Source organism: Carlito syrichta, unplaced genomic scaffold, assembly GCF_000164805.1.
Source record: "Carlito syrichta isolate Samal-C Ts95f unplaced genomic scaffold, Tarsius_syrichta-2.0.1 Scaffold302955, whole genome shotgun sequence".
Taxonomy (NCBI): Eukaryota; Metazoa; Chordata; class Mammalia; order Primates; family Tarsiidae; genus Carlito; species Carlito syrichta.
In genome coordinates, this window is record NW_007247051.1 from 110,489 (window position 1) to 132,687 (window position 22,199).

Below are 22,199 nucleotides of genomic sequence, written 5' to 3' on the forward strand. Positions count from 1 at the left end.
GAGTGCAGTGGCCGCTCCCGGCCACCGCAGCCTCGATCTGCTGGGCTCCAGCAATCCTTCGCCTCAGCCTTCCAGGTAGCTGGAACGACAGGCGCGCACTACCATACCCGGCTAGTTTTTGATTTATTGTAGAGATGAGATCTTGCCAAGTTGCCCAGGCGGGTCTCGAACCCGCAGTTTCAGGCAATCCACTCACCTCGGCCTCCCAAAGCGTGGGATTATAGACTGAGCCACCGACCCCGGCTAGAGAACCTGCATCTCTAACAAGCTCCCAGGGGCCCTGTGTCAGCAGGGAACACACTTTGAGAAGCAGTGCCCTAGGCGATCATTCCAAAACAACTCTCTGTTGGCTGATTCGCTATTGCAAGAAGAGGAAAGCCTCACCCGGAACGTGGGCCAAACCCTTTAACTTAATCTGCGATGACGACGATAGGCCAGAGCCACACATGCGCACATGCTCTCAACGTACCTGCTTCTGTCCTCGCAGTACCTGAACACAGCCTCCTTGGTGATCAGCCTGTTGGTTCTTCGCATCTGGTTCAAGACTGCCGTCATCCAGTCCTCCACCCGCCCCTCGGCCCGGATGATCCTCCGAAACTCCATGACCTCCCCCTCGGCTGAAATCATTGCGGACACCAGCTTTTCCCCACTGTCCCCGTCACTGAACCGCAGCAATGCTATGTTGTCATACATCTGCAAAACAGCAGGAGAGGCAACCCTGCGATACCTCCCCTGAGCTCTGGAATAAAAAGGCAGTCCGCTAGATTTTTTTTTTTTTATGTTGGAGTCTTACTCTGCCCCCCAGGCTGGAGTGCAGGGGCACGCTCACAGCCACCACAGCCTCGACCTGCTGGGCTCAGGCGATCCTTCTGCCTCAGCCTTCCAAGTAGCTGGAATGACAGGTATGCCCCCACCACACCTGGCTAATTTTAAAATTTTCTGTAGAGACGAGATCTCGCTAAGTTGCCCAGGCTGGTCTTGAACTCCTGGGCTCAAGTGATTCTCACGCCTTGGCCTCCCAAAGGGCTGGGATTATAGGCGCAAATCACCACGCCTGACCCACAGGCTGCTTTTTCCCCCCCAGATTGGTAGCCTTTTTATTTAAGAAAGTGATATTAAAATGTGTCACTTGCTATTACAACACATAATCCCACATCTTTATCCTTGAGTTCCTTCAACTTGATCTGCCTTCATTATTATTAATTTTTTTTTTCCTGAGTTGGAGTCTCATTCCACCACCCAGCCTGGAGTGCAGCGGCAAGCTCACAGTTACTGCACCCTCGACCTGCTGGGCTCTGGCGATCCTTCCGCCTCAGCCTTCCAAGTAGCTGAAACTACAGGCACGTGCCACCATGCCCGGCTAATTTTTTGATTTATTGTAGAGATGATGTCTCACCAAGTTGCCCAGGCAGTTCTCGAACCTATGGGCTCAAGCAATCCTCTCACCTCAGTTTCCCAAAGTGCTGGGATTACAGGATTGAGCCACCACGCCCGACCCATTAATTCTTTACCAGATGTAGAACACAGGGTGCATTAACCACTGTTATATTCGTCTGTGAAAGGCGAAAAGATTTTCAAATATTTTGCCACTAAGACTTAAAACTCTTAGTCATCTCTGATTCTATCAATTACACTACCAACAAGAAGTGCCCATTAATTCTCTAGCAGCCTTCCTTAAAAAAAAAAAAAAACAAACAATAGCCTTCCTACTTAGAAGGCTGAGGCGAAAGGATCACCTGAGCCCAGCAGGTCAAGGCTGCGGTGAGCTGTGATGGTGCCACTGCACTCCAGCCTGGGTGACAGAGAGACACCCTGGCTACAAAAAAAAAAAAGGAGAGTCTGGCGTAATCACAGATGAAGTGAACATCATCAGGTTCCTGCTTGAGGCAGAATTCCAGCAGCGAGTCACCACCTTTCCCCCATGAACCGCCCCCTCACCCACCGGGAGACCCCAGGGAGAAGTGCAGAGCCCAGCTGACCTTGATCACGTGCTCCTGCACGCACAGCGGGTCGCTGTTGCCCAGGATGCTGAGCAGCTCGTCGTCGGAGATGAAGAAGAACCGTGGGAAGGCGTTCCTCTTGGAGTCCAGGTAGTCGTTCAGGCTCTTCTGGCACTTCTCCAGGCCCTCGCTGATGTTCTGCAGGTCGCCCAGGCGGTTGGGGACTTCGCAGCACCGCTTGATCACCGGGTCCTTCAAGGTCTCGCCCATGATCTGGACAAGGGCAGAGGGCGCTGTCACAAGTGGGACACGGAGGCGAGTTCTCCTTCCCGGGAAGGGCGCTGGGCAGGCCCGGCCCAACGGGGGAAGAAGCCGACAAGCTGCCTGGGGCCATGGCCTCCGGGGGGACCCCTGGGGCAAAAGCTATCCGTGTTTGGGGTTTTCTTTTTGTTTTTTTGAGTTGGAGTCTCACTCTGTCGCTCAGACTGGAGGGCAGGGGCACGCTCACAGCCACCGCAGCCTCCACCTGCTAGAACCCATGATACTACTAAGCCATTCTGAACGCCTTTGAAGATATTTTTTTAAAGCGATGGGGCGCCTTCCCGTGTGAGGACTAAACTCTGACCTTTTTTTTTTTCTCTCTTTCTTGCCAAATTCCTAACTAAGGGGTCTGGGGAGTCAAGCCCCACAAAGTCTTACCAGATGGGTTTTTGTTAACCCTGCATAATGTGGTTTACTTTCCAATTGATTCTGGTATAACCAATAAAAAAGAAAATCACAACTGTTTTATGACCCTGCAAAAATGTCTCCAGGGGAAATTGGCATCTGTATGGAATCCCCTTCCTGGGGATTCCAAAACACCTTTTAATTGATTTTTTTTTTTTTTTTGCCTGAGTCAAAGTCTCACTCTGACACCCAGGCTGGAATACAGTGGCCTGCTCATGGCCACCACAGCCTCCACCCGCTGGGCTCAGGCAATCCTTCTGCCTCTGCCTCCCAAGTAGCTGGGACTACAAGCATGTGCCACCACGCCCAGTTAACTTTTTGATTTATTGTAGAGATGAGGTCTCACCACATTGCCCAGGGTGGACTTGAACTCCTGGCCTCTGGCAATCCTCTTGCCTCAGCCTCTGAAAGTGCTGTGATTACAGGTGTGAGCCATCACACACAGCCAAAAGCTATCCAATTTTAAACAAGCACACCCTTAGCACGTTTGAATATACTACATATAACAGATTTCTGATTCCCCCACCCTCCATCTTCCCATAAGAAGGCCAGCACAAGAAAGGGATTTTTCTCTTTTCTTCACTGATGGGTCCTACCCTCCTACAACAGTGCTTGTACACAGTAGGCACTCAATCAACGTTTGCTGAATGAAGGAAATCAAGCAAGTCTGCTGTGAGCAATTTTTATGCACACTTTCCACTACAGCACTCTTGATCATGGCCGTAAAAAAGAAAGAAATAAGGCTGGGTGTGGTGCCTCATGCCTGTAATCCCAGCCCTTTGACTTGAGCCCAGGAGTTCCAGACCAACTTGGGCAACAAAACGAGACCTCGTCCCTACAAAAAAAAAAAAAATTATCTGGATGCGGTGGTGCCTGCCTGCTGCTGTCTCAGCTACGAAATAGGTCAAAACTGTTCAACGAAAAGAGTCAGTTAATTAGAATGATCCTGTTTTGTAGACTGTCTATCTCAATGAATATGTTTATACAGTAATAAACATTCTGGAAAGATATATGTTCAACTGTTAAAATGGTTATCCTGGGTGAGGGAATTGTAGGGTTTTTTCTTTTCTTTCTTTTTCTTGGCTTTTTCTGCAATTTCTAAAAACTTCTATAATGAATCAATCTTCGTTATGCAATTTTGTTAAGGTTTTTTTAAGAAGTGCTTATGCAGTTGTTTCAAGGAGATCAAAACATGAATTGGCCACCTGGAATTGACTAATAAAACAACAAAGTTATGCCGGGCTCGGTGGCTCAGCCTGTAATCCCGCACCTTTGGGAGGCTGAGGTGAGTGGATTGCCTGAGCCCGCAGGTTCGAGACCCGCCTGGCCAGCGAGACCTCATCTCTACAATAAATCAAAAAATCAGCCGGGCGTGGTAGCGCACGCCTGTAATTCCAGCTACTCGGAAGGCTGAGGCGGAAGGATCGCCGGAGCCCAGCAGGTCGAGGCTGCGGTGGTCGGGAGCGGCCACTGCACTCCAGTCTGGGCGACAGAGTGAGACTCCAACTCAAAAAAAAAAAAAGCTAAGTAATAAAATATCCAGGCTCTGAGGGAAGGTGGTCTGGGTTAAAATCCCAGTCGTTATAACAATTACCAGCAGCAGTCATGACTGGTACAATACTTTCTGGAAGGGACTTAAAATGTGCGCGCCGGTCAGACACAGTGGTTCAGGCCTGCAATCCCAGCACTGTGAGAGGCTGAGGTGGGAGGATTGCTTGAACCACGAGTTTAAGACCAGCCTGGACAACATAGTGAGACCCTGTCTCCACAAAAAAATCAATCAATCAATCAAAAAATAAGCCAGGCACGGTGGCACACACCTGTAATCCCAACACTTTGGGAGGCTGAGGTGAGTGGATTGCCTGAGCCCGCAGGTTCGAGACCCGCCTGGCCAGCGAGACCTCATCTCTACAATAAATCAAAAAATCAGCCGGGCGTGGTAGCGCACGCCTGTAATTCCAGCTACTCGGAAGGCTGAGGCGGAAGGATCGCCGGAGCCCAGCAGGTCGAGGCTGCGGTGGTCGGGAGCGGCCACTGCACTCCAGTCTGGGCGACAGAGTGAGACTCCAACTCAAAAAAAAAAAAAGCTAAGTAATAAAATATCCAGGCTCTGAGGGAAGGTGGTCTGGGTTAAAATCCCAGTCGTTATAACAATTACCAGCAGCAGTCATGACTGGTACAATACTTTCTGGAAGGGACTTAAAATGTGCGCGCCGGTCAGACACAGTGGTTCAGGCCTGCAATCCCAGCACTGTGAGAGGCTGAGGTGGGAGGATTGCTTGAACCACGAGTTTAAGACCAGCCTGGACAACATAGTGAGACCCTGTCTCCACAAAAAAATCAATCAATCAATCAAAAAATAAGCCAGGCACGGTGGCACACACCTGTAATCCCAACACTTTGGGAGGCTGAGGTGAGTGGATTGCCTGAGCCCGCAGGTTCGAGACCCGCCTGGCCAGCGAGACCTCATCTCTACAATAAATCAAAAAATCAGCCGGGCGTGGTAGCGCACGCCTGTAATTCCAGCTACTCGGAAGGCTGAGGCGGAAGGATCGCCGGAGCCCAGCAGGTCGAGGCTGCGGTGGTCGGGAGCGGCCACTGCACTCCAGTCTGGGCGACAGAGTGAGACTCCAACTCAAAAAAAAAAAAAGCTAAGTAATAAAATATCCAGGCTCTGAGGGAAGGTGGTCTGGGTTAAAATCCCAGTCGTTATAACAATTACCAGCAGCAGTCATGACTGGTACAATACTTTCTGGAAGGGACTTAAAATGTGCGCGCCGGTCAGACACAGTGGTTCAGGCCTGCAATCCCAGCACTGTGAGAGGCTGAGGTGGGAGGATTGCTTGAACCACGAGTTTAAGACCAGCCTGGACAACATAGTGAGACCCTGTCTCCACAAAAAAATCAATCAATCAATCAAAAAATAAGCCAGGCACGGTGGCACACACCTGTAATCCCAACACTTTGGGAGGCTGAGGTGGGAGATTCACTTGAGCCCAGAAGTGAAGCTGAGGCTTCAGTGAGCTATGATCATGCCACTGGACTCCAGCCTGGATGTCAGAGTGAGACTCCAACTCACAAAATAAAAAAAAGCATGCACACCCTTTCATGAGCAAGTTGCTTTCTAACCATCTATCTTAAGATATTCATCCTAAATAAGGAAGGAGCATTAGGCACAAACCCACATATCATTTATGAAAGCAAAGAATTTCTGTTTAAGCAAAATGTCAAATTACTAGAGAATAATCGACTAAACTAATATCAACCCACTCACTGAAATATTGTATAAAACCATTAAAAAATTCTCAGAGGGTTACATAATATGAAATGTTTCTCATAATATTAAGATAAAAGTATAAGATATAAAATTATGCACGGTATGATTATAATTGTGTTTTTAAACCTATACACATGGAAGAATATAAGAGGAATATATTGACATATTAAATTGGTCCCATTCTGGTGGCAGAACCATGAGGGATACATTTTTCCACTTTCCTATAGTTTCAAAAGTTTTAAAACAAGTCAATAAGGTTTTTGTTAAAAAAAAAAAAAAAACATTAAAAATGTTTCCATGGCATAGGCCAGCAGCTAAAGGTCAAACAGAAATGTTTAGTAACTAGATTAAGGTCATAAATAAGGACAGAAAACATCCAGAAGCTTCTAGTCAAGACAATACTCCATGCAAACACAAAAGCAAAGGCATCTCAAGTCACTGTCCCTTCACAACTAACACTGAAGCCTTCACTTGCCCTTTTGAACACTCTATCGATGTTGTCAAATTTCTTCGCCTCATCTGGAAGTTGTGCTCTTATGTCTCCACCAATAAAAATGCTTTCCAGATACATCCATTTTCTCTGAACCAACATCCAAATCTGTAAATGTGCAGAAAGTTGACATCAGTGGGGGTTACTAGGTACCAAGGAGTGTACAGCAAAATCGCACCCTATTCAGGACAGATTCGAATCAACTCAGCAACTCAGATCCAAGGGCTTTCCAGGCAAGATGGAAAAATGAGCCTGGCCAACACCCCATCCATTCTAAATGCAAGAAAATGCTGAAGAAAGCATAACTAATTATTTTTAAATGCATGGTCACACTCAAAAGAAAACTCTCCATGCAACCCATGACAGGGAAGAAACTTCTAGTCATCAGCAAGAAGTGGAGTCCTGTCACCCACGACAACCAAGGACAGGCCATGCTGAAGCTATGCCAAAAAGCGAGCCAAGTACCATGTGCCTAGCAATTCCGCTCCCAGATGTCGACCCAAAGAATTGAAAACAGGAACTCAAACAAATGCCTGTACGTGAATGTTCATAGCTATTCACAATAGCTCATAGCTCAGAACGATTTACAAAAGCCAAAAGGTGGAAACAACCCAAATATCCATCAACCAATGGATAGATAAGCAGAATGTGGCCTCTCCGTCCCATCGAATATTATCTGTCCATAAAAAAGGAATAAAGTACTGAGGCTTGCAGTAATGTGGACGAATCTCAAAAACAGTACACTAAATGAAAAAAGCCAGGTACAAATGACCAAATATTGTGTGACTCCGTTTATATGAAATATCTAAAATAGAGAAATCCATAGAGACAGAAAACAGACTGGAGATTGCTAGGGGCTGAGGAGGGCTGAGTAGAAAATGGCTACATAATGGGGACTGGATTTTCTCCTGGTTTGATGAAAATGTTCTGGAACTAGAGGTGGTGGCTGCACAACATTGTGAATGTACTAAATATCACTGAATTGTGCACTTAAAAATGGCCGATTTTATGTTATAGGTATTTCACCTCAAAAAAACAAAATTTTAACTAACCAATTTAAAAAACCAGTGCTGTATCCTCCATAAAAGCTTCCACTAATATAAAGTCATGGACCAAACAAACAAAGGAAGCCCAGGCACGATGGGAGGCCTGGATCACGTGCCTAGCCAGTGGACCAGACCTGGCATCATCTCACCTGAAGCTCGGTGAGCTATGGCCAGGAACAAGGTGCTTGCCTGTGGTCTGAGAAGGAAAAACAGGCAGCTGCACAAAAACGGTGCAGTGAGCCTAAGTTGCTCACAGAGGTTTGAACTAGTATTGCCCAAAAGGAAGAAAGCCCCAAATCACCTAATATGAGACTTTGGTGCTTCCCAATGTGACAAGTCCAGGTTAGAGAGACTGCAGAAGCAGATAACAAAGTGAAGTCAGCACAAGAAAAAAAATCATATGTGAGATGAGCTAAAAAAAAAAAAAAAATCAAAATCAGAGGAAAACCCACTACTGTGTGAGACAGTCTGCAGACACAAAAAAGGAAGAAAATTATTGTCTGAGAAAATAAAAAGTGTAGAGAAATCTGAAAAGAACTTGTTGCATCCTTGCAACAAGAACCGGAAAGTGTTAGAGGAGAACAGGAGGCTGGGTGCAGTGGCTCACACCTATAATCCCAGCACCTTAGGAGGCAAAGGTGCAAGGATTGCTTGAGCCTAAGAGTTTGAGACCAATCTGGGCAACATAGTGAGGCCTCAATTCTATCCAAAAAAAAATTAATTAGCTGAGCATGGTGGCGTACACCTGCAGTTTCAGTTACTCAGGAGGCTAAGGCAGAAGGATCACCTGAGTCTAGGAGGTCAAGGCTGCAGTGAGCTATGATCTTGCCACTGCACTCCAGTCTGGGTGACAGAGTAAGTCCCTACCTCAAAAAGGAAAGAAGGAAGAAGAGGAGGAGGAGGAGGTAGAGGAGGAAGAGAAGAAATATATAACAAAGAACCAATTAAGAATCATAGAAATTAAAAATTATTCATTGAGATAAAAACTCAGATCAACATCTCTAACCATGCACTCCTCCCCTCAAAATAAATCAAGACAAAAAATAAGTATGGAAGAGGCTCATTTGTTTCTAAGCACAAAATGTACTCAAAGAAAGGTTCTTTCCTGCTACGAATTGGCTCTAATCCATCTTTTATTTGTCTTTTCTCTCACCTCAATGACTTCCCCTATTAGAGAAAGCGTTTTTTCCCATTTGTGAACAGTTTGGAGAAAAGGTCCCACAAATCTGCTTCCCGAGATGCTTTGCAGGTTGAAAGTGTTGTCATCGAGTGACTGAATAATCTCGTCTACAGATCCCAAGATGTAGCCTCGCTCCTGAGTGCCTTTGTAATACTTGACCACAGTGAATTTCATATTTTCCCATGTGTCTAGGATTTCTTTCACAGCCTGGGCGGGAAGAGAAGAATGACTCAGGTACAAAAACTTAAAACACAGAACCCCAACCCAACAGCAACTCAGCCCAGAATCCTGGATCCATTTTCTGAAAAGTCAAGGTTCTGTCACAGCACTAATAGTCACTTACCAAGCATTCGCTATAGGTTGGGTAAACATGTTGCATCCATGATCTCACTGAGTCCTCAAAGCAACTATGTTCTGTCAGGGATTGTCACCACCCCCATTTTACAGAGATGGAAATTGGGGCTCAGAGGGGGAAGCTTAGCTACTGAGTGCCAGAACCAGGGTCTGCACCCCACAGTCTGTCCCAGGGTATGCGGAGTTATGGGATCCTGCCCCTTGGTTTACGCTACTGTTAGGAAAACCAGTTACAAAATGAATATGCCTATTATGAGTCTGTTCACAAAGAAAACTGAATTAATATGCATATATTCATAAGTATATGCAGATGTATATTCTGTGTATTATGTACATAATGTGTGTGCATTATGCGTATATGTGTGTATGTATGTTTTATGCTGTGTGTACGTATGCATATGTGTGTGCTGTGCAAATGTACAAACACCACCTTTGCTATAACAATGTTTCAGTCAATGACAAGCCTTATATACCACAGTGGTCCCATAAGATAATAATATCGTAATTTTACTGTATCTTTTCTATATTTATTTATTTATATTTGAGTCGGAGTCTCATTCTGTCACCCAGGTTGGAGTGCAGTGGCACCTTCACGGCCACTGCAGCCTTGATCTGCTGGGCTCAGGCAATCCTTCCGCCTGTCTTCTGAGTAGCTGGAACCACAGGTGCGTACCACCCCACACAGCTAATTTTTTTGATTTATTGTAGAGATGAGATCTCGCCAAGTTGCCCAGGCTGGTCTTAAATCCCTGGGCTCAGCCAATCCTCTTGCCTCTGCCTCCCAAAGTGCTGGGATGACAGGTATGAGCCACCATACCTGGCCCTTTTTCTACATTTAGGTACACAAACACTTTGTAACAACTACCCATGGCTTTCAGGACAGTCATGCACTGTACAGGTTTGTAGCTGAGGTGTGTGGTAGACTGCACTATCTGGGCTTGTGTAAATTCACTCTATGATGTTCACACATGTATGAAATGGCTTAACAACACCTTTCTCAGAACATGACTATATACATGTGTGTGCATATATGTGAATTTGTGTATGTGTATGTTGGTACGTACACATACATGGGTGTATATGCATATGCGTGTAGTATGTATACATGTGTGTGCTCGTGTGTGTGTATGCATGCATTTTTAGTAGAAAAAGAAATACACTAAAATGTTAATCATTGTCTTCAGGTGACAGGATTATGGCTGATTTGTTTATTTTTTCAATTTTCTACCATGAACATCCATTACTTCTATAAAAAATAAGTGGAAAGTGAAACTGTAATTAGGAACAATTAAAATTTTTAACTGAGGCAGAAATTCTGCAACAAATATGTCTTTATTACTCAAATACAACAGGTACTAGAGCACATACATTTTATTTTGAATTTTAAAAAGTATTCTCTTTCCTCTGGGCGAGTTCCTGGCTAAGTCTTACCTTTTCGATGGCAACCTCCTTGATAGCTGCTGTGACAATCTCATTGAGGACATCCGTGTGTTTGTGAAGCTCCATAGCAAACATGTTTTCCAAGGTGAACGTTTCAGTCATTTCAAAAAAGACAGAAGTTTTTTCCATCAGGTCTTTCCAATGCCTGTCAACATTAAAATCTTTAGGCTAACTGAATTTAGTGACGAATTTAATGAACCCCATTTGGACCACAGGATAAATCCCATTATGAAATCTTCTTCAGTAGACTTCTAAGATATGAAGACATCATTGGAATTATATCCCCAAAGTTTCCCATCAGTCACCAGAGTTAAAACCAGGAAGCAACCTCTGACAAGATTCTGTATACACTGGTCTTCATGGCCAGCCAAGAAAATACACAACTTTTAACTTATAGACACTGCTTCTGTCGTAGTCTCCGCCAGTGATCTCAGCCTCTGTTGAATCACTCAGCTTTTCTGAGAACCTGGTGTCAGTTACAAGTTCTTGTGTGTTCAAGAAACATTTATTGAGTGCTGACTCTGTGCCAGGCGGCGGGTTGAGTGGCAGGGATACAGGGTGACTAAGAGACAAGGCCATAGCCTCAGGAAAACTACCATCTACTTAGGAAGGCAGTAAATAAACAACAAATAAGTCTATACATTAAATAATGACATACGGTTTTGAGTACTATTTTTTAAAATCTGGGAGGCTAAGGCAGGGGAGGATTGCTTGAGCTCAGGAGTTTGAAATCAGCCTCAGCAACACATGGAGACCTTGTCTCTACAAAAAATAAAATAAAAAATTAGCTGGGCATGGTGGTGCACGTCTGTAGTCCCAGCTACCAGGGAGGCTGAGGTGGAGGATCACATGAGCCCAGGAAGTCGAGACTGTGGTGTGCTGTGATCTCACCACTGCACTCCACCCTGGGTGACAGAGTGAGATACCAACTCAGAAAAAAACAACAAAACAAAACAAAAAATCCTGCAGCATAACAGAGAAAGAAAGGAGGCCCACTTCAGACAGGATGGTCAAGGCAGGCTTCTGCACACACAGTCCTGCTCTCCAGCCAATTTGGCCTTTTTTTTTTGAGTCAGAGTCTCACTCTGTTGCCCAGGCTGGCATGCAGCGGCATGCTCACGGCCACTGCAGCCTCAACCTGCTGGGCTCAGGCGATTCTTCCACCTCGGCCATCCAAGTAGCTGGAACTACAGGTGCACACCATCATATCCCACTCATTTTTTTTTTTTTTAGTTGGAGTCTTACTCTGTCACCCAGGGTGGAATGCAGTGGCATGCTCACAATCACCCCAGCATTGATCTGCTGGACTCCAGCAATCCTTCCACCTCAGCCTTCCAAGTAGCCAGAACTACAGGTGTGTGCTACCACACCCAGCCTAATTTTTTAAAAATTTATTGTAGAGATGAGGTCTTACCATGTTGCCCAAGCTGGTCTCGAACCCGCAGGCTTAGGCAATCCTCTTGCCTCTGCCTCCCAAAGTGCTAGGGTGACAGGTGTGAGCCACTGCACCTGGCCTGGCCATCTTTTAAGGCTCATGTTTAAGCTGTGAGTTTGCCCCTTTTTATGGTCCCATGCATATGGAATGGGTGTAGGTGAGGCAGCTGATCATGGTGCCAGATGACCAAATGCCAGGGACCCAGTACAGAAGCCATAAGCGTTAAATCGCTGATTTTTGTTATAAACACACACACACACACACACACACACACACACACACGGTCAGAAAGAAGGATCTACTGGATTTTTCCTCCGTTTTTTGTTTTGTTTTTGTTTTGTAGAGTCATAGTCTCACTACGTTGCCCAGGTTAGTCTCGAACTCCTGGGCTCAAACAGTCCTCCCACTTTAGCCTCCGAAAGTGCTGGGATTCCAGGTGTAAGCCACCACACCTGGCCTCTGTTTTGTTTTTTGACACATAGTCTCACTCTGTCACCCAGGTTGGAGTTCAGTGGCACGATTATGGCTCACCGCAGCCTCAACCTCCTGGGCTCAAGCAACCCTCCTGCCTCAGCCTCTCCAGTAGCTGGGACGACAGGCGTGTACCACAATGTCTGGCTGATTTTTAAAAATTTTCTGTACAGACAAGGTCTCACTTTGTTAACCAAGCTGGTCTCAAACACCTGGGCTCAGGCAATCCTCCCATCTCAGTCTCCCAAAGTGCTGGGATTACGGGCATGAGCCACTGTGCCCAGCTTGGATCTACTGTTTCATCTGTCTCTGTATTCCCAGGCCTAGCGCAGAGCTGGCAGGATGAAGGGGTGTTAACTGAAACTGAGGGGCTGATTTGATCAGACCTGGCTACCCTGCCTGCTTTCAGTCACTTGCTTTTTGGTTTGGGTTTTGTTTTTTTCCTTTTACCATGAGGCTGAAGGTCATGGTGGCTGAAGGCCGTGTTCCTAAATACTGACACTTAACCTTCATTGGCTACTGTAGAGATAACATGTATAAGTCACCATGGTCATGGTCTCTTCGGTTGTTGTCAGGAACCTGGACCGAATCCTGTCTAGCTAAAACCTGTTGAGACAACAGACCCTTCATCTGGGCTTGCCCAAGGGTCCGAAGGGTAGTCTTGAGGCATCAGAGGGCCAGAAATTCCACCCTCAGATCACCCTGATACTGCCATTTTCTGTAGCTGTGTCCTGTGAAATGCCATGAGCCCCAACTATGCGTGTGCAGAATACCCATTACTTCATTTTCCCCCGCTGCCAGTCACCTCTCCCCCATGCCGCAGACCACCCCACTGCCCTAGCCCACCCCACTGCCCTAGCCCATGCATAACCCTCAGTCTTATCTTTGGGAAGGTGGACTTGTGACTAAATCTTTTCTTTTTTGCAAAACTTGTGTCGTAGCAATTGATTTACTGTGCATGGGCAGAAACAGGCCTGGACCTATCCAGTGGCATAGCCTTGGGGGTGAGTCAGAGCAGCGATCCCCAACCTTTTTGGCATCGTGGAAGACATGAATGGGGTGAGGGGATGGTTTGGGGATGATTCAAGCGCATTGCATTTATTGGGCACTTTAGTTCTAGATTCCTTGCATATGCAGTTCACAATAGTTTCCGTGCTCCTATGAGAACCTAATGCCGCCACTAATCTGACAGCGGACAGAACTCAGGCGGTAACATGAGCGATGGGGAGTGGCTGTAAATGCAGATGAAGCGTCACTCGCTGGCCTGTCACTCACCTGCTGTGTAGCCTGATTCCTAACAGGCCACAGACCAGTACCAGTCTGTGACCCGGGGTTGGAGACCCCTGGGTTAGAGGGTCCACAGCCCTGAGTCAGCCACGGAGAGAGTGGTTTCCTCTCCAGTTCCCTTCCAGTCCTTTCGATTACATCACAAGGAAAGTCCCCTCTTGGTGCTGCTGTGTCCTGGGCACCGCTTCACTGTTATTCACCTTTCCCCAGGGCAGGCCTCTGCCTCAGAGACAGGCAGCCATTTTGAGCTACGTGTTTAAAATGTATACTTACTTTCTATTGCTGGCAGGAGCTTCTGGTTTTCCGTTGACAGCGGTGGTGTCAGTTTCTTTTTAGAATACACTCATTTAAACAACAAAGAAATAAACTAATAGAACAATATAAAACCATAATAGCAATAGGTGATACTCAGATATGACAAACATGGTGACAAATGACCAAAGTTTGGAAAACTCTGGGTCATGGGATCATAAATTTTTTTAGCTAGGAAATGCTCCCTACCACCTAGTTCTACAAACGAGAAAACTGAGAAAGGTAAAGGTGAAAGTGAGTGTTCCAGGTGAGTCAGCAGAGCAGTGGGCTGAGACCCCACAATCACCGGGTCTGAGAGCTGCCTGCTTTTTGTTGAAAGGCATGCTAAAGACAGGTGGGCTCTTAAGAGAGAACTTCCTGGCTGGGCACAGTGGTTCATGGCTGTAATCCCAGTACTTTGGAAGGCCAAGGCAAGAGGATCACTTGAACCCAGGTGTTCAAGACCAGCTTGGGTAACATAGAGAGATCTTACCTCTACAAAAAATAAAAAATTAGCCGGGCATGGTGTCATGCACCTGCAGTCCCAACTACTCAGGAGCCTGAGGCAGAAGAATCACCTGAGCCCAGGAGGTTGAGGCTGTGGTGAGCCATGATCCTGAGCAACAGAGTGAGATCCCCAACACACACACACACACACACACACACACACACACACACAAAAGGCCAGCAAGATCTGTGCTGGCCACTGTAGCCACATGTGGCAATTAAGCACTTGAAATGTAGCAAGCCCAGGTTAAAATATGCTGTGAGTATAAAATATATGCCAGATTTTGATGTATATTTTTAAGAAGGTAAAATATCTCATGAACAAATGTTTTACGTTGGTGACATGCTGAAATAATATTTTGGATCTACTGGATTAATGAAAATATATTATGAAACTCGATTTCACCTGTATCCTTTTACACTCTTAATGTGGCTGCTAGAAAATCGTAAGTTACATATGTGAGTCCCATTATATTTGTGCTGGGTGGGGCTGATCTGGGCCTCTTGCTACATTTTAAAAAATCTGAATGAAGCCACTACAAATGCCACTTTCCACCTGACAGGGATCATTCTTTTAAAGAATCCTTGCGGTTGATACTTTATAAACATACTACTTAGAAGTCATGTTGGGAAACTGCCTCTTGCATACTTACAACCAGCATCCCTGCAGAAACCTTCTCCTCACCATCAGATCTGAACAAAGAAGACTGGCAGAGGGGCCTGTTTCAAACTAAAAGCGCCTCCCATGCTTTCAAGTCAGCTAACAAAGGGCAAAAACACACCTGTCTCTTAGTGCCTCGTGTTTCAAGTCCAGAAGCAAAGGAATCGAGTCCTTGAATGCCTTCATTTTCACTTCCAAATGATAGGCCACCGACAAGCTGCGGACCTGCCGGGGGAGCTTTCTGAGAGCCTTGAGAAAACCGTCAATCCCTTCCTGGAGAAACTGCACGTTCAGGTTGATCCACAGGGTCTGAGACCATTCTTCTTTCGCATTCTGGAAACGTGCAAGAAATAGTTCCATCAACAAGACCCCTTTGGAAATGCGGCGGCCACTGATAGGGGGAGCAAATCCTTCACTCTCAGTCATGCTCAGTTCTATTAAAATATCATTACCCATCTGTCCACAACTACCTCAAATTCACAAACGAAGGGTTGGCTGCAAAGATCTAAAACAACAACAAAAGGATTCCAACTTTTTTAAGCCCTTGCAAAAACGATGCTGTGTCTAAGGGTGTATAGATCCAGAAACAAGTAGGAAGAGAAAGAGAGAAATATAAAGTAAATAACAGGCACTTCTTAAACCACAGAATTGCTTGGGTCTTAAGCACATACTTCATGGAGGTGCTGTCATAACTTGCTTCTCTCTCCTGAGAAAAGAAGTGAAGGTCACAAAATATTTACAGTTTGGATTGCGAATCCAGAAATCTATGAACCCTCAGACTGAGGTTGAGAAGTAAGAATCAAACATGATCCGACTGAATTATCATAAAGAGAAGACTTCCTGTGTTGTATTTTCCTGAGATTTAATGTAAAAATTACTGTCTTACGTAAAATTTAGTACTTTAAATAGTTTGCATTGGCAACTTATAACATCTATGTTTGATAAAATTGCTCAAATCATGAAACTTTTTGACAAGAAATCAAGTTAGTTGATGAAATGCATTTGTGGGATTTTTTTAAACGTAAGTTGCAAATGGCGTTATGATGTATATCTATGTTCCTTTTCTCTTCCTCTCTGTTTTTTCAAAATATATTATGAGTTCAATGTGTTTTTTAATTTGTTTGAGATAACGGCAATGATTCATTACCTCCTTTTTGTAAAAATACAATGAGAGACACATTAGAAGGCATCACAAAGAAACGCAGGTCCTTCCTGGAGTTTCCAACCTAAAGGCAAGACAGCCCATGGCCCACGATCGTGGCTTCTTTGGCCCTCCCCAGGGCTTCCCCTCTGTGCCATCTGCATTGAATGCATTCAGCAAAACCTCAGCCTGAGCTAACTCTACCCAACACCCAGCATGTCAGCGCCTACACCCGGGCAGCCAACCATGACGACGGCAACACCAGGTCTCTCCAGGAGACATTGCACCTGCAGCCTGACCGGACGTGTCTGAGACCTGGCCCGGTCTACATCCAGACACTTGATGCTGCCCATCGTCCCCTCACATTTCTCTGCCTCAATGGCTCCTCCACTCTTCTCGACCACCCTTTCACCCCTGCTCCATCACCCTCGACTGCCCGTCCCTCTGCTACTGACCTCTCTGCCTGTCATCATCCGCTGACGTCCCTGGGGAAACTGATCAGAACGGGGCTTCCAACGCCCCCCGGGAGACATGTCCCTACACATCGACTCTGCCTTCCCCGTGTGATGACAAATGAACCTGTCTGGCCCTTTTGAGGCCACCTCTGGACCTTGTCCCTTCCCACTTACTCAAGGACATCAGCCATGGCTCCAGCAACTCCCTCCCCACCCCACCCCCCACCAGCTCTTCCTCTTGCCCGGCTCATCCCCATCCATAAACAATCGATGTCCTCATTCCCCCATCTCAAAAAAGTCTTCCTTATTATAAAGTCTAATTCCATCCAGGTTGCTGCACAGTTCATGATTTTGTTCTTCTTTATGGCTGCGTAACATTCCATTGTGTATATGTACCACATTTTTTTTATCCAGCCCTCTTTTTTTTGTTGTTTGTTTGAGTTGGAGTCTCACTCTGTTGCCCAGACTGGAGTGCAGTGGCCACTCCTGGCCACCGCAGCCTCGACCTGCTGGGCTCCGGCGATTCTTCCGCCTCAGCCTTCCGAGTAGCCGGAATTACAGGCGCGCGCTACCACGCCCGGCTGATTTTTTGATTTATTGTAGAGATGAGGTCTCGCTGCCCAGGCGGGTCTCGAACCCGCGGGCTCCGGCAATCCACTCGCCTCGGCCTCCCAAGGCGCGGGATGACAGGGAGTTTGCATTTTCTAGAGCTTTACACGAATGGAATCATCCAGCAAGCACTCTTGTGTGTCTGGCTTCCTCCGCTCAGCTTGGCGATTTGCATGTCACCCTTGTTGCTGCCTGGCGTGTCCATGGTCCGGTCCCTTTCCTTGCTGGGTAAACTCCATGATGCGGATGAACCACGGTGTACTGCCTGTGGACGGGCATCTGGTTCGCTTCCGGCCTTGGGCTATGACCACTCCGTCCAAACTTCTTTTCAAGGACACCAGTGGCCTCTGTGACGTGCAATTTTGTAGTCAATCCTCGTCCTCTTCTCGCTTGCTCCACAGGAAGCACCTGGTGCCACTGACTAGTCCCCTCTCCTTGGCGTTTCCCACTGGGCATCAAGATGTCACACTCACTCGCGTGTCCTGCTGCCCCCTGGGCTGCTCTCCTCCTCTTAGCCAGGCTTTTCTTTGCACCGTCTTCTCATGGCATTTAGTGTCAAAGGGACCCAGGCTCCGCCCTGGTCCCTCTGCTCCACTCCCAGCCATCTGGTGCTTGAGAGTGACCCCTCAAAATGTGCCTCCACTCAGAACCTCAGAATGGAGCCTTACTTGGAAAAAGCGTCTTTGCCACTGTAATTAATTAAGAGGAAGTCATACTGAACTTGGGGGGGCCTTTAGTGACTGGTATCCTTTAAGAGAAAACACAGGCCAGGTGCAGTAGCTCACGCCTATAATCCCAGCACTTTGAGAGGCGGAGGCAAGAGGATTGCCTGAGCCTACGGGTTTGAGACCAGCCTGGGAAACTTGGCGAGACCTCATCTCTACCGTAAATCAAGAAAAATTAGCCGAGTGTGGTGGCAAATGCCTGTAGTTCCAGCTACTTGGAAGGCTGAGGCGGAAGGCCTGCCGGAGCCCAGCAGGTAGAGGCTGCGGTGGCTGGGAGCGGCCACTGCACTCCAGCCTGGCAACAGAGTGAAACTTCAAGAGAAAAAACAAAAACCACACAGAGCGATGCACACAGAGGGAAGATAGCCATGCATAGACAGAGGCAGAGATTAGAGGGATGCCGCCACAGCCGAGGACCACTGAGCACAGCCATCAACTACCGGCCGCTGGACGAGGAAGACACCTCCCCCAGCATCTTCAGTGGGAGCATGGCCTGCAGATGCCCTGATTCCAGCCTCTGGCCACCAGAACTGTGAGAGAACCTGTTTCTGCGGTTTAAGCCTCCCATCTGTATTTGGAGTAGCTTGCTACGGCAGCCCTAGGAAACTCTGCATCAGGTTAGGCCCCCCAGACTGGAGGCTTTCAGGCGCGCCTACACTTTGACAACTCCAGGTCACACCTCCACTCCAGACCTCCCCTCTGACCACGACACGTGTGTCCCAGTGAGTCGCCGACATCTCCATGAGAACATCCAACAGACACCACTTGTCCTGAGGTCCCGATTTTCACCCCCACACCTTCTCCTGGTTCTTCCCCTCAGAGGGACCCCACCCTTTCGGCAACTCAGGCCTCAAGTCTGGGCGTCCTCCTTCCTCTTCCTTGCTCCCACATCCAAACGTCCAGGAAGCCCTCCTGACTCTACCTCCCAACCAGGTCCAGAATCCACCCACGTCTCCCCATCTGCACTGCCACCAGCTCTCCCTGGGACTGCGTCCACAGTCTCCTGCCTGGCCTCCCTGCCTCCACCCAGGGTGTCCCTAGACTCTTCTTCACACATAGATTTGGGAAGTAATTGCTATTAAGAAATAAATTTCACCAGGCGCGGTGGCTCACACCTGTCATCCCAGCACTTTGGGAGGCGGAGATGAGAGGATTGCTTGAGCCCAGGGGTTCGAGACCAGCCTGGGCAACTTGGCAAGACCTCGTCTCCACCATAAATCAAAAAAAAATTAGCTGGGCGTGGTGGCACACACCTGTGGTTCCAGTTACTTGGAAGGCTGAGGCAGAAGGATCGCCTGAGCCCAACAGGTTGAGGTTGTGGTGGCCATGAGCGTGCCACTACACTCCAGCCTGGGCAACCGAGTGAGACTCCGACTCAAAAAAAAGAAAAGAAAAGAGAAATTTCAAGGAGGGTGGAAGTCACTCTAGATGATGACATTTTCCTTAATAGCTGCATTCTAGCCAATAGCTGGGGACCAAACTGTGTCTCAATATTAAATTATGTTTTTAAAAAACCCACTTGTTTTGATACGCATGGCTGTTCTCAGTTCACATGATTCCTTTCCTTTTTAAAATTGGAGTTTTTTGTGGGGGGAGGGTTGTACTTTATAAATTGTTTTCAGGCTGGGTGGGTGCAGTGACTCACGCCTGTAATCCCAGCAGTTTGGGAGGCTGAGGCAGGAGGATGGCTTGAGCTCGAGTGTTCAAGACCAGCCTAGGCAATGTAGTGAGACCTTGTCTCTACAAAAAATTAGCCGGGTGTGGTGGAGCACGCCTGTAGTCCCAGCTACTCAGGAGGCTGAGGTGGGAAGATTGCCTGGGCCCAGGAGGTTGAGACTGAGGTGCACTGTGATCCTGCCACTGCACTCCAGCCTGGGTAATGGTGAGACTCTGATTTTTTTTTTTTTATTGTTTTCATAGTGCATGCATCTAGTCAGTCACCAAGTCTTACCATTTTCAACTCTAACAAGCCTTCAGAATCTCCTCACCTCCCACTTCCCTCTATAATTGTCTTAAAATGCAGCTGTCATCCCTTCTGCCAGCCCTGGGGCAGTGACCTCCTCAATGGCCACCTGCCTGCAATCTCCTTGAGATCTCCAGAGTCCCTTCTGACCCAACCCCTCACGATCCCCAGCCTCGTTTGCTGCCGTTGGCACCCTCTTTCTGGCCAGGAAAGGTTATGGGTCATGGCACTTTTTTATATCTCCTGCCTTTGCTCCTGCCCAGCCTCCTGTCCTGTACCAGGCAAAAACCTGCTTCTGATTCAAAGCTTTGCTCAAATGACACCTCTCTCTCTCTCTCTCTCTCTCTCTTTTTTTAAGATGGTGGTCTTGTTCTGTTGCCCAGGCTAGAGTGAAATGATGTGATCATAGCTCACTATAACTTCGAACTCCTTGACTCAAGGATTCTTCCACCTCAGCCTGCCAAGTAGCTGGGACTACAGGTGCATGCTACTATCTGTATTAGCCTGGCTAAGTTTTACTTTTTAAAATTTTTTAAATTTTTTTCTTTTTTTAGAGATGGGGTCTTGCTATGTTGCCCAGGCTGGTCTCAAACTCTTGGCCTCAAATTATGCTCCTGCCTCAGCCACCCAAAGTGCTGAGATTACAGGTGTGAGCCACTGAGTCTGGCAAAATGCCACCTCTTTAGCAGAGCTCCATAGGCTAGCCTCCTTCCTCTGCTGGACTCCATAGCGCCCTGTCCACCTCATTTCTATCACTTATAATGGAATGGTGGTTGCTTGTCCATGTATCAGTGTGAAAATTAATCTTTTTTTTTTTTTTTTTTGAGTTGGAGTCTCACTCTGTCGCCCAGGCTGGAGTGCAGTGGCCACTCCCAGCCACCGCAGCCTCGACCTACTGGACTCCGGCGATCCTTCCACCTCAGCCTTCCAAGTAGCCGGAACTACAGGCACACACTACCACGCCCCGCTAAGTTTTGATTTATTGTAGAGATGAAGTCTCACCAAGTTGCCCGGGCGGGTCTCGAACCCTCAGGCTCAGGCAATCCACTCACCTCGGCCTCCCAAAGTGCTGGGATGACAGGTTGAGCCACCGAGCCCGGCTGACAGTTAATCATATGTGTCAACTTGCCTGGGCCATGGAGTGCCCAGATGTTCAGTCAGACATATATTCTGGATGTATCTGGGATGGTTTCTGGATGCAATAAACATTTAAATCAGTAGACTGAGTCAGGCAGACGGCCCTCTCCCATGGGGGCGGGTCTCATCCAATCTGTTGAAGGTCTGCATGGAGCAGAAAGACTGACTGAAAGAGAGCTGGCTCCCCCTGCCTTCAAGCTGGGACATTGACCTTCTGCATTCAGACTTGGATTTGGACTGGAGCCTACACCATCCGCTCTCTTCAGCCACCAGCTTACCAATTGCAGGTCTTGGGGCTTCCCAGCCTCCACAATCACAAAAATCAATCCCTTATGGTCAGTCTTTTTATAGGTATAGATACACACCCATATGCTGGGCGTGGTGGCTCATGCCTGTCATCCCAGCACTTTGGGAGGCTAAGGCAAGAGGATTGCCTGAGCTTGTTACGGGAAAACAGAGAGACCGTGACACCAAGGCTGTTTCAGGAAGCAGCATTTATCGGTGCCAACATCATTCAGTGGGCTAATGCTCCAAGGCAGAGCAACCCGGAGAAAGAAGGGAAGGGTTTTATATGTTAGTTTAGGTAAGGGAGGGGGTTGAGTTTTATGGTTATACATATTTTTGGAATTTGCAATGTTGTAATCAGTAGAAACAGATCTTCAAAGAATAAGTTGTTTATAAGATATACATAACAAGCAGGAGTCGTGAACAGATAACCTTCAAAGAAAGGATGGGGGGTGGGGTAAGGTTGTAAATCGATTACTATCTTGCACTTACAGGAAAGTGGCTTGTGGCTGTCTGGTTTTTCTCATGTCCCATGTCTAGCAGGTTTATAGCTAGGTTGATTTTGTACAAGAATAATTTTAACTGTTTTCAGCCCCTTTCCACAAGCTCAGGGGTTCAAGACCAGCCTGGGCAACCTGGCAAGATCTCGTCTCTACAATAAATCAAAAAAATTAGCCGGGTGTGGTGGCGTGCACCTGTGGTTCCAGTACGTGGAAGGCTGAGACAGAAGGATCACCTGAGCCCAGCAGGTCGAGGCTGCAGTGGCCGTGAGCATGCCA

At 47.1% G+C, this 22,199-nt stretch overlaps 1 protein-coding gene across 1 annotated transcript in view; it reads right to left on the reverse strand.

The window, feature by feature from the left end:
- The window catches only part of DNAH10 (dynein axonemal heavy chain 10), a 173,439-nt gene that overhangs the window by 89,129 nt on the left and 62,111 nt on the right, over nt 1-22,199 (reverse strand). Inside the window, exons 26-31 of the mRNA XM_021711970.1 lie at nt 15,227-15,438; nt 10,445-10,598; nt 8,633-8,866; nt 6,419-6,541; nt 1,980-2,213; nt 470-693 (exon numbers count right to left, since the gene is read on the reverse strand). Of these exons, the coding sequence (XP_021567645.1) occupies nt 470-693; nt 1,980-2,213; nt 6,419-6,541; nt 8,633-8,866; nt 10,445-10,598; nt 15,227-15,438 (1,181 nt within the window). The remainder of the gene's footprint in view (nt 1-469; nt 694-1,979; nt 2,214-6,418; nt 6,542-8,632; nt 8,867-10,444; nt 10,599-15,226; nt 15,439-22,199) is intronic.